The 12,823-nt window shown below is 45.1% G+C and overlaps 1 protein-coding gene across 2 annotated transcripts in view; it reads left to right on the top strand.

Moving 5' to 3' along the window:
• The window catches only part of MOB1B (MOB kinase activator 1B), a 98,975-nt gene that overhangs the window by 63,761 nt on the left and 22,391 nt on the right, over positions 1 to 12,823 (top strand). For both annotated transcript variants that reach the window (XM_075860725.1, XM_075860724.1), the window contains exons 4-5: positions 8,390 to 8,523; positions 9,999 to 10,162. In XM_075860725.1, the coding sequence (XP_075716840.1) occupies positions 8,390 to 8,523; positions 9,999 to 10,162 (298 nt within the window). The remainder of the gene's footprint in view (positions 1 to 8,389; positions 8,524 to 9,998; positions 10,163 to 12,823) is intronic.

Here is a 12,823-nt window from a genome sequence, read left to right as displayed (position 1 = left end):
TTGTCCTGTTAAAAAACGGCTTCTGGTACACTGTGGAGAAATGGCTGTACCACCAAACCAATGTAATGCCGAGCTGTTAGTGTAAGGCCTCTTCATGGCGTTGCCCACGTAGTCTCCAGACCAATCTCTGGCTATCATTGCACCTGAGACAAAAGTGGGACTCATTGCTGAAGAGGATAGACTTCCATTGCTGTCTTGCTGTTCACACTGAATAAATTTGACAGCGGTGGCGTGTGGTCAATGAAACACCTGTAGCTGGACGTCTGGCTCGTAGCCCAATGTTGTGCAAACTCCATCTGATGGTTTGTGTCGAAACTGGTTGCCACTGTAGGCTTGGCATGTGACGTCCAATTTTACTTGAAGTACAGAATGGAAAAATAGCGCATAGTGATCCAATCAGACTCGTCCGTGCAGAGTTTTTAACAGTGCTAACATCTCGGCCTAGGCGCGTAGCAATCTGTCAGAGTGATAAACCAAGGTCTCTCAGTTCAAGAATTCTGTTCCTCTCAGTTTGCAACAAGTGGCAATGACTGGCACATCAAAGAACAAGAGGCATCGCACCATAACCCCACACCACGTGACCTTTACTTTCAATCTGGCTTTTTTGCCCCTCCCACATGCTACAGATTGAAGCTAAGTGCTTGAAAATTTGATAATTTGCAGATCTTAGCGACACCTGCTACTTCCTCGATTTGCGTGACAAGTGTAGTAACAGGAACATTGGCCATTTGGTAGGCTCTGAACACAGTAAATAAACTTTATAATATGCATTTTTGGAAGCAGTGACATTAAAATAAAAAAAGATGTTATGGCTGATGTTATGGAGATATTAATGTTCAAGAACATTTTACTGAATAATTCTCTTGTATACTGAATGTATTAAGGTAATTAAACTCTCAGAAATCTTCTGACATGTCATAGTGACATGTCCAAAATGTTGATCCGTGGGGGTCCGAGCACAGAGACCCCCACCGATCGCTAAAACTAAGCCGCAGAAGCACTCGGGTGAGCGCTGAGCCGCTTGATTTCTTATCAGCTTTTTTTGTAAAGCCGAGCAGTTGGTGTACGGGCTCAATAGGAAGTCTATGAGCCCGTACACCAACTTCTAGGCTTTCCGAGAAAAGCAGATCAGAAAAGAAGTTGCTCAGCGTTCACCCGAGCGCTTCTGCCGCTTTGTTTTAGCGATCGGCAGTGATTGGACCTCCACCGTTTAAAACTTTTGACATGTCACTATGATATGTTATTAGTTTTCTAAAAGTTTAGTTACCCTTTAACAAATATTAGGAAATTACTTTATGGGGTTTGTTCAGTTTAAACAAATGAATGTTATTTTTTGTAGAATACAATTTTTCCAACATACTTTCTGTATTAATTTACAGATGAGGTGACAGAGGGAGCCCCCTCCCTCTATTGAACCACCTAGATTCTGTGGTCACTATATTACCTCTGATCAAGGCCGTTGCAGTGGGATGTTGGCTGTATATCAAAGCTGCAGATGATTGTGCCTGTGGCATTGCCCAAACCATAAGGGTATGTGCACACGAGAACTGTCTTTTACGTCTGAAAAGACAGACTGTTTTCAGGAGAAAACAGCTGCGTCGTTTCAGACGTAAAAGCTCCTCCTCGTATTATGCGAGGCGTCTTTGACGCCCGTAATCTTGAGCTGCTCTTCATTGACTTCAATGAAGAACGTGTCAAATTACGTTGCAAAGAAGTGTCCTGCACTTCTTTGCCGAGGCAGTCATTTTACGCGTCGTCGTTTGACAGCTGTGAAACGACGACGCGTAAATGACAGGTCGTCTGCACAGTACGTCGGCAAACCCATTCAAATGAATGGGCAGATGTTTGCCGACGTATTGTAGCCATATTTTCAGGCGTAAAACGAGGCATAATACGCCTCGTTTACGTCTGAAAATAGGTCGTGTGAACCCAGCCTAACTGTCCTCCCCACTGCGGTCAAGCAGTGAAATGGAACTGGGGGTTTGAGACCCCTGTTCTCATGATCGGCCCCCAACGATCAGACAATTATCACCTATTCTGTAAATAGGTGAGAATTGTCAATTCTGGGACAACTCTTTTAAACCTTGCCCTTCAATGTCTTTCCTATTTGTAAAGGAAAAACAAGGTAACCTTCTGTTGTTTAACTCTACTTTGTTTACATGACACTACTATCCTTCCGTTGCTGCTAAAAGAAAATTAGTTGAAAATGTTGTTTCCATTACTACAGTTCAGTTTACTGTCAACAAGGTGGGGAACCCGTTCCCGACTTTGCTATAGGTCCTCATGAATTCTAGTTATTTATGCCACTAGTCATTTTACAGCTGCTGTTATTAACCGTTCGTATATTTACTGTATGTTTGAAAGGAAAGTACATGCTATATTTATCACAGAGGAATCATGCAGTCTCCACTGGTCTCAAATGACATGGGAAGTAATCTAATAAATCTAACTGACTGACTATCTGTGAGGAAGTGCACTGCAAACTGTTTGTCTGAATTAAAAACATGTAATCCAATCTGTTTCCTCCAAAGCATAGCAATAAGGAGTTCATTGCCTAACACAACAAGACCTAGTTATGTTTTAGAGCAGTGGTGCTCAACCTTTCTAGAATGTACTATTTCCAAGGGCCGCAATAAAACCTAAAGGCAAACTTCAGGTAAAATTTTGCAAAGGGCAACAAAGAGAGATTCCCTTTGTCATGCACAACCCCCTCAGGCCATACACTAGTTTATACATTTTTGCCAGAACAAATAGAACAGTACTAGCCAAAGCTCTATCCATAGTTGTGACAACCACAGTGATCTCCATAACCGTGACAGGCAAGTATCCCCCAGAGCAGTGACTAGCCACAGTATCTCTGTCACGATCTGTGTGTATGTGGACCCACTGGGCCGTACCGCGATAGCAGCTGGCCAACAGAGTACCAAGTCTTTATATAAATAGTTCAAGCACAAGGGTACCTGTAGTGGTTCAGACAGTAGCAACGGCTAGGCACAGATGGGACCTTGACAGTAGACACCAGACATGGTGTAACACAGCAGGCGGAACCGGTGTCACAACACGACTCCAACAGGTATAAGACACAGGAACAAATAGCACGGGATACAGGGTACATGTAGTGGGGCACAGGAACAGGATAACACTAAGGGACCATTTGCAAGACTAACATAGGAAAACACAACAACACTCAGGCATGAGCAAAGGGGCAGGGTCCTTCTTATAGTCCAGGGTGATCATAGGCTAATTAATGATAATTCCCATGTGCGCACCGTACGGGACACAGCGCGGATGTAAGCACTGGCATCTCCTGGGGAGGAGTTGCGGGCCAGCACTCACAGATCCATGGCTGCAGCCATCGGGGGTGAGTAATCCCGACGGGCCGCGGCCATGGACGCTACAGTATCCCCCCATTTACACCCCATCTTCTTGGGGCCAGAGCGAGAGAGGAACTTCTTAATGAGAGCAGGGGCATTGACGTTCTCCTCTGGCTCCAGGACCTCTCCTCTAGACCAAACCCCTTCCAATCCACCAAATAAAAAGTTCTTCCTCCAACTTTTTTAAGTCCAGGATCTCCTCAAATACATCACAAGAAACACTGGAAACAACTGCAGAGCTAGGCATTTTTGTGTAGCGGTTCAGGACCACAGGCTTCAGGAGGGACACATGAAAGGATTTGGGGATCCTGAAGATGGGAGGCAGCCAAAGCTTGTAGGAGACCGGGTTGATTTGCTGTAGGATCTCTGAGGGTCCGAGGAACCTCGGAGCAAACTTGTACAAAGGTACCTTTATACGGATATTCCTTAAGGACAGCCAGACTTTGGTACCCGGAAGATACTGAGGCGGCTCTCCTTCTAGTATCCGCCTTTCGCTTCATGCGGTCAACCACCAGCAGAATAGAGGACCGGGTTTGCTGCCAGATCTGTAAAAAGTCCCTGAATACAGAGTCGGTTGCGGGCACCTAGGAAGTAGCTTAAGCAGGAAGAGGAATTCGTGGATGTTGGCCGTAGACAATGAAGAACGGTATAGAAAGCAGTGGATTCACTTATGCGGTTGTTGTATGAGAACTCGGCCAAAGGGAGAAGCTGTACGCAGTGATCATGCTGCATGGAGATGAAGTGTCGTAGATCCTCTCGACTTGACTATTGGACTTGGGATGGTAGGCTGAGGAAAAGTCCAACTTCACATCTAGGAGTTTACAGAGGGTTCTCCAGAATTTTGAGGTAAACTGACACGATATGAAGAGGCAAGCCATGCAAGCGGAAGATGTGTTGGGTGAAGCGGTTAGCCAGCCGAGAAGCAGAAGGTAGGCTGGTCAGCGGAACAAAATGAGCCATTTTCGAGAACCGGTCCAACACCCGGACCGTATTGCATCCAGCAGAGGAAGGAAGGTCTGTGACAAAGTCCATTGCTATATGCTGCCAGGAAGCACTGGGCACAGGCGGAGGATGGAGCAGACCAGCAAGCTTGTTGGCAGCGCACAGAGTGGAGGACGAGACAAAGTCCACAATATCTTTGGGCAGCGTGGGCCACCAGAAATGACGGGCACTCAGATCTCTGGTTTTACGAGCACCAGCATGCCCAGCCAGTTTGGAGCGGTGCCCCCAGCGAAGGATTCTCCTCCTGTCTGCCAGGCGCACAAAAGTCCTCCCTGGAGGGATGTCTCTAACTTACAGAGGATTAACAGAAATAATACAATACGGATCAATGATACTTTGCGGAGACTCCACGGTGTCCGACCTGGACAAGGCATCGGCCCTCACATTTTTGTCAGCAGGACGGTAGTGGAGCACAAACTGGAACCGGACAAAGAACGACGACCACCTGGCTTGACGTAGGTTCAGCCGTTGGGCCGACTGGAGATAGGTGAGGTTCTTATGGTCGGTATATATCAGGGTGGGGTGAGCTGTGCCCTCTAGTAGATGTGAGGGCAATTTGATGGCCAGTAACTCCTGATCCCCAATAGAGTAATTGCGCTCTGCGGGAGAAAAAGGTCTAGAATAATAGCCACATACCACTGCCTTCCCTTTGGAACCTCTGAAACAGAAGTGCACCTGCACCAACAGAAGAGGCGTGAGTGTAGTGATGGGAGCTGTCAGTGAAGAGAAGTTTGGGATAAACTGCCGGTAGAAGTCGGCGAATCCCAAAAAACGCTGTATGAACCTCAAGCCTTGAGGACGTGGCCATTCCAGGACGGACTTTACCTTCTCAGGATCCATCTTGAGGCTTTGATCTGAGAGGATTTAGCCCATGAAGGGTATAGATTTCTTCTCAAACATGCACTTCTCCAGCTTGGCATACAGGCGATTCTCCTTTCATCGGAGACATGTCCGTCAAGTTCTACTGCGATTAGTCATCTGATCTGGAAAAAAAAGAATAATTTCATCAAGATAGACCACAACACAGACATAGAGGAGATCTCGGAAGATGTCATTGAAGAACTCTTGGAAGACCGCGGGAGCGTTACACAGACCAAAGGGCATTACCAGCTATTCATAGTGCCCGTCTCGGGTGTCGAATGCCATCTTCCATTCGTCACCCCGGTGGATCCGGATCAAGTTGTAAAACCCACACAGGTCTAGTTTAGAGAAAATCTTGGTTCCTCGTATGCAGTCAAATATTTAGGAAATTAGTGGCAACGGATATTTGTTCTTGACCGTGATTTGATTGAGGCCCCCGGTAGTCGATGCAAGATCCGTCTTTCTTCTTGACAAAGAAGAACCCAGCCCCAGTCAGGTCGGAGGACTTTTGTATGAAACTCCTTTCCAGATTCTCCTTGATATAGGCCAACATAGACTGAGTCTCTGGCAAGGCAAGAGGGTATACCCGTCCACGCATTAGGAACCAGTTCAATAGGGCAATCATAAGCCCGGTGTGGGGACAGCGTCTCAGCCTCCTTCCTGCTGAAGACAACCGCAAACTGAGAGTAATGAGGAGGTAATCCTGCCAACGACTGAGGCAGAGGAGGCTGGGCTGGATGTATCTGCAACAGACAGCGATTGAGACACTTGGAGCCCCATTGAAGAACCTCTCTGGAATTCTAGTCCAGGACTGGGGCATGTAGTCGAAGCCAAGGCAGGCCCAGCAGCACAGGGTTGACGGCTTTGGGCAGGACAAGAAATGAAATTAGCTCCGAATGAAGGGCTCCAACTTGGAGCTTCAGCGGTTTGGTGTCAGATACAATTGGATCAGCAGAGGCAGTCTATTCACTGAAGCAACAGCCAAAGACGTCTCCACAGGGATTGTGGGCAACTGGAGAAGATCCACCTGTTCTTTTTGGATGAAATTAGCTGCGGATCCAGAGTCCAGATAGGTAGAGACCCGGTGCGTCTTTTTGCCAGACACTATGGTCACAGGGACGGATAGTGCTGTAACCAATCCTAGGCATTTGGAGTTTTTGGGCTTCTGAGGCGACAAACACGCAACATGGCCTACGAGGCCGCAATACAGACAAAGTCCCGAAGTGCGTCTGCGTTGTTTCTCCTGGACGGATAATTTGAGCCGGTTCACCTGCATAGGCTCCTCTGGTGGAACAACTAGTGAGGGCAACAGGGATTGCTGGAAAGTAGGAGCCAGCCTGGGAAGTAGTCTCTCCCGACAAACCTCTTGGGATCGCTCCCGGATCCTCATGTCAATCCTGGTGGCGAGAAGAATGAGGTCATCCAGGTTCGGTGGCAAATCTCGAGTGGCAAGCTCATCTTTAATCTTGGCAGTCCCTGCCAGAATGTAGCCACCAAGGCCTATTTGTTCCAGGACAGCTCTGCCGCCAGGATGCGATACTAAATGGCATACTCTGCCCACAGAGGTGTCTCCCTGGTGAAGCGTCAGCAGAGATGCAGCTGTTGAGAAGACTCGTCCAGGTTCCTCAAATACTGAGCGGAAAGTCCGTAGGAAACACTGGAAGTCACTGGTCTCTGGTCCCTGACGTTCCCAGATAGGATTCGCCCATGCTAAGGCTTTGCCAGTAAGGAGCGAGATGATGAAAGTGATCTTTGCGCCATCAGACGGAAATGCTTTGGCATGTAAGCTGAAGTGGATCTGGCACTGGTTTAGAAAACCCCGGCAGGTACTCGCGTCTCCGTTAAAGTGGGAAGGTAGTGGCAGCGAGAATTGAGTGTTAGTACTGGTACTGCCCGGAGGAGTAATAGGAGGAACAGGTGCCTTGATGGCTGCAGCTTGCGTATCCAGTTGCTGTGTAATGGAGTTCACTGCCAGGAGAAGTTGGTCTTGTCTTGAACGAATGTCTCGCAGTTCTGCCTGCATGGCTTGTGACGTCGTCATGGTCTTGGGTTGACCAGCGGGGTTCATGGCCTGAGCGTACTGTCACGCTCTGAGTATGTGGACCCACTGGGTCGTACCGTTGTAGCGGGATAGCAGCTGGCCAACAAGGTACCAAGTCAATATATAAATAGTCCAAGCACAAGGGTACCTGTAGTGGTTCAGACAGTAGCAATGGCTAGGCAAAGATGGGACCTTGACAGCAGAACCAGACGTGGTGTAAAACAGCAGGCGGAACCGGTGGCACAACACGACTACAACAGGTTTAAGGCACAGGAACAAATAGCACGGGATACAGGGTACAGGTAGCAGGGCACGGGAACAGGATAATACGAAGGGACCATTTGCAAGACTAACATAGGAAAACACAACAGCTCCGGCAATGAGCGAAGGCGCAGGGACCTTCTTATAGTCCAGGGTGATCATGGGCTAATAAAAGATACAGCGGACTGGAGCGGAAGTGAGCGCTGGCGTCTCCTGGGGAGGAGATGCGGGCCAGTGCTCACAGATCCATGGCTGCGGCCGTCGGGGGGTGAGTAATCCCGACGGTCCGCGGACATGGACACTACAATCTCTATTGAATATTTAACTTTTTCCACCCCTGCGCTGCTCCTCTGAATAAGTAAGTCAGAACGACACCCCTGTTTTAGATTGGACATTTTCCTGAAAGGAGGAGACCTATTAGAGAGATTTATAAAATACCCTTTTGTTTACATTAAAAAAAATTACAAAGATTTTTTTATGATTATTTCATGTTTTAGTCACAAAGTCAGAGGTGGCACTACTTCGAAATCCTGATGCAACATAACCCCTTCTGACTTCTGAATTCTGTCAGGCGCAAATCTTCTAGAAAACACTTGACAGCAATTAAATGCAGAAATATTGTCATTAGAATCTATCAGGCTTTGGTCCTGTAACTTTAAGTGAGTATAGATGTAAGGTAAAAAAAAAAATTTTATGTACAATAAATGGCCTTTCAGAATTTTCTTCTGGTAGGTCTGTAAATGTTTGCGGTGATTGTTAATCAAATTCCATAAAAACAATAATCCAGTCTTCAAAAGTAACTTTAAAAAAAAAATACAAAAATTATAAAAATACATCATTTTTTTTCTAGGTATGAATACCACTGGGCAGATGGAACAAATATAAAGAAGCCGATTAAGTGCTCAGCCCCCAAATATATTGATTATCTAATGACTTGGGTACAAGACCAGCTAGATGATGAAACACTTTTTCCCTCAAAAATAGGTATGAATATCATGACAAAAAAATGGAATAGTATCTGATTTTTATTTCATACTGATAATAGTTTTCTAATATTTTGGTTATATATTCTATTTGTACTTAAATCCAAAATAAAATGCATCTGATTATCCAGATAATCTTATAATCCAGCACTTGTTTCCAGCACAAACTTGAGATGTAAAGTAGAATTTCCGTAGATCAAAAGCACTGAACAGAGAGAACCAGGAAATTCCCTTGATTAAAAAGCAAAAAGATAGTTGGCGATTTTTTTGTTTTCTTTGAGATTTCTTTCTGCAGAATCTCCACCCTTCTAAGTTAGCTCTATATACTTTTCTATAACTTTCCAATAATCAAGAAATATATCATTATCAGGCAATGGGTTAGGTCTCAGTAATGCTGGAATAAAGGAATTTACTGTATTTGGCAAAATATGAATCATGACACGTAGTAGTAATGTAAACGTAAAGAAATGGACAAGATATAAACAATATCAATAGTAACCGTTCTGAAAATGTCAGAAAAAGTGGTGTGCCTTTCAAGTCACCCTTCATGCGATAGGATCTGTTAATAATGCTGTTGGGAGGCTCCTAAGACAGTTCCGCCACATTTGCCAGCATGAATCGCACAGTATGCAGCCGATGGAAAACACAAAGGTCCCTGAGAAACCCCATTATATGTCCGTCGGGCACCATTGGGATTCGTTGTATGACTGATCCAGCACTGCGTTGTGGCATTTGTTATGAATGGAAGCACAACACAGATGTGAACATACCTTAGAGAGTATATCCACTTCTTTCTGTGTCTAAAAATGTAAGTGAATTATGTGGGGTACTTTCTGAGATAGTTGTGCCATATTCCCAAATAGATATATGTTGTCAGCATGTATTATACTATTATTATATACTGACTTATATACTGACTTACACCAGTATTTGTAAATGAGAACACAACCTTAAAGTGCAAGTGGGATCCTGCTTAACCTGTTGACAACACAGGATGAGTATGCTTGTCCTGAGCGGCAGGCGGTTGCCACATCAGGACAAGCATACTCGTCCTGCTAATCATGCAGGCACAGCAAATGGGCCTCTGCGATCTGCAGTAGGATAATGGCTGTAATGCACACTGGCAAACAGCAGAGATCAGAGAAGCCTCTATTCACGTGTGCATGCACGAAGCCTGTACAACGGCATACAATCCCATATGGTTCCATATAACGAAGCCATAGACTCCCCTAATATAAAAAAATTGGAGGCACATAGATTTTTATGAGTACCATATAACAGATCCGTACAACATGGATCCATAATACAGATGGTTACATGAGGAGTTATGCTGCTAAAAATCCTAGGGAAAAAGACCTAGGCATCTATCACAGTGTGGTGATGTGAACCTTGCTTGCTAAAAGGTTTCTGGTTTGCTGTAATATAGCTTTGCTATATTTGGCTATAGTAACATTGCTTTATTCTCTTATGTTCTAGGTGTTCCCTTTCCGAAGAACTTTATGTCTGTAGCTAAAATTATATTAAAGCGACTTTTCCGAGTCTATGCCCACATCTACCACCAGCACTTTGACTCAGTGATCCAGTTGCAGGAAGAGGCACATCTCAACACGTCATTCAAGCACTTTATATTTTTTGTCCAGGTAATGATGACCTCAGCAATCTAACCATGGTGACATATTACAGTTGGCTAGAGAGGAATATTCTGGATGAGAGAGAGATTCTGGATGAAGGAGTCTACCAGTGTCAGTGCTGACAAACCCTGTTTGGTCTTAATAACAATCCATGTATGGTTGTTAGAAATATATAATGTTCTACTGTATCACAAATTTAGGAGTACTTTACATTTACATACAGTGAAGGAAATAAGTATTTGATCCCTTGCTGATTTTGTAAGTTTGCCCACTGTCAAAGACATGAACAGTCTAGAATTTTTAGGCTAGGTTAATTTTACCAGTGAGAGATAGAATATATTTTAAAAAAAACAGAAAATCACATAGTCAAAATTATATATATTTATTTGCATTGTGCACAGAGAAATAAGTATTTGATCCCCTACCAACCATTAAGAGTTCAGCCTCCTCCAGACCAGTTACACGCTCCAAATCAACTTGGTGCCTGCATTAAAGACAGCTGTCTTAAATGGTCACCTGTATAAAAGACTCCTGTCCACAGACTCAATTAATCAGTCTGACTCTAACCTCTACAACATGGGCAAGACCAAAGAGTTTTCTAAGGATGTCAGGGACAAGATCATAGACCTGCACAAGGCTGGAATGGGCTACAAAACCATAAGTAAGACACTGGGTGAGAAGGAGACAACTGTTGGTGCAATAGTAAGAAAATGGAAGACATACAAAATGACTGTCAATCGACATCGATCTGGGGCTCCATGCAAAATCTCACCTCGTGGGGTATCCTTGATCCTGAGGAAGGGGAGAGCTCAGCCGAAAAGTACACGGGGGGAACTTTTTAAAGATCTCAAGGCAGATGGGATCACAGTCACCAAGAAAACCATTGGTAACACATTACGCCGTAATGGATTAAAATCCTGCAGTGCCCGCAAGGTCCCCCTGCTCAAGATGGCACATGTACAGGCCCATCTGAAGTTTGCAAATGAACATCTGGATGATTGTGAGAGTGATTGGGAGAAGGTGCTGTGGTCAGATGAGACTAAAATTGAGCTCTTTGGCATTAACTTAACTCGCCGTGTTTGGAGGAAGAGAAATGCTGCCTATGACCCAAAGAACACAGTCCCCACTGTCAAGCATGGAGGTGGAAACATTATGTTTTGGGGGTGTTTCTCTGCTAAGGGCACAGGACTACTTCACCGCATCAATGGGAGAATGGATGGAGCCATGTAACGTCAAATCCTCAGTGACAACCTTCTTCCCTCCAGCAGGACATTAAAAATGGCTCGTGGTTGGGTCTTCCAGCACGACAATGACCCGAAACATACAGCCAAGGCAACAAAGGAGTGGCTCAGAAAGAAGCACATTAAGGTCATGGAGTGGCCTAGCCAGTCTCCAGACCTTAATCCCATCGAAAACTTATGGAGGGAGCTGAAGATCCGAGTTGCCAAGCGACAGCCTCGAAATCTTAATGATTTACAGATGATCTGCAAAGAGGAGTGGGCCAAAATTCCATCTTACATGTGTGCAAACCTCATCATCAACTACAAAAAACATCTGACTGCTGTGCTTGCCAACAATGGTTTTGCCACCAAGTATTAAGTCTGGTTTGCCAAAGGGATCAAATACTTATTTCTCTGTGCACAATGCAAATAAATATATATAATTTTGACAATGTGATTTTCTTTTTTTTTTAATATATATAATCTATCTCTCACTGGTAAAATTAACCTAGCCTAAAAATTCTAGACTGTTCATGTCTTTGTCAGTGGGCAAACTTACAAAATCAGCAAGGGATCAAATATTTATTTCCTTCACTGTATATTTAGTATCCTATCATAAAGCAGTATTCAGTAAGTGTTCTTAAGGTGGTCTTGCACAGCCCGACATGGGCCATGTAAACGAGTTCCGATTGACGAGACAGCTCGTTGATCGGCACTCGTTTGCTCCTTTCACAAGGAGCTAGTATGGGGACGAGCGCGCGTTACTACGATCGCTCTTCCCCATACATTTCTATCATGTCGGCAGTACATCTCAGTTTACATAGGGAGGTGTACTGCCGACAACGATAATATTTTCGGCATTTAGAAATATACAATCATGAGATGAATGAGCGTCTCATTCATCGGCTGATCGTTGCCCTGTTTACACAGGGCAATTATCAGGAACGAGCGTTGTGTGAATGCTCGTTTGCCAGATAATTGGCCGGTGTTCAAGGGCCCTAAGGCCCCATGCACACGACCGTATTTTTTCCCTCCCGTAAATATTGGCGTAAATACGGGTCCTTTGTCACCTGTATTTACGGACCCGTGCGCGTAAATACGGGATCATAGTCACCCGTATTCCACCCATATTTACAGACCCGTTTTCTCTGCTTCTCTTTACACGAAGATAGAGATATTGTACTGCACTAATCGGCAGCCCCTTCTCTCTATCCAGCACTGATCGCCAGCCTCTTCTCTCGATCAGTGCTGGATAGAGAGAAGTGGCAGCCCTTTCGGGCAGAGTTTCTGCAGCGGAACGCAGAAATAGAAAGAAAAATAAGTTCATACGTACCCCGGCCGTTATCTTGGTGACGCGTCCCTCTTTTGACATCCAGTCCGACCTCCCAGGATGACGCGGCAGTCCATGTGACCGCTGCAGCCTGTGATTGGCTGCAGCGGTCACATGGGA

The sequence above is a fragment of the Rhinoderma darwinii genome, chromosome 1, assembly GCF_050947455.1.
Source record: "Rhinoderma darwinii isolate aRhiDar2 chromosome 1, aRhiDar2.hap1, whole genome shotgun sequence".
Lineage (NCBI taxonomy): Eukaryota > Metazoa > Chordata > Amphibia > Anura > Rhinodermatidae > Rhinoderma > Rhinoderma darwinii.
Note: the sequence above shows the minus strand (reverse complement) of the source record. Positions and strands in the feature narration are given on the sequence as shown.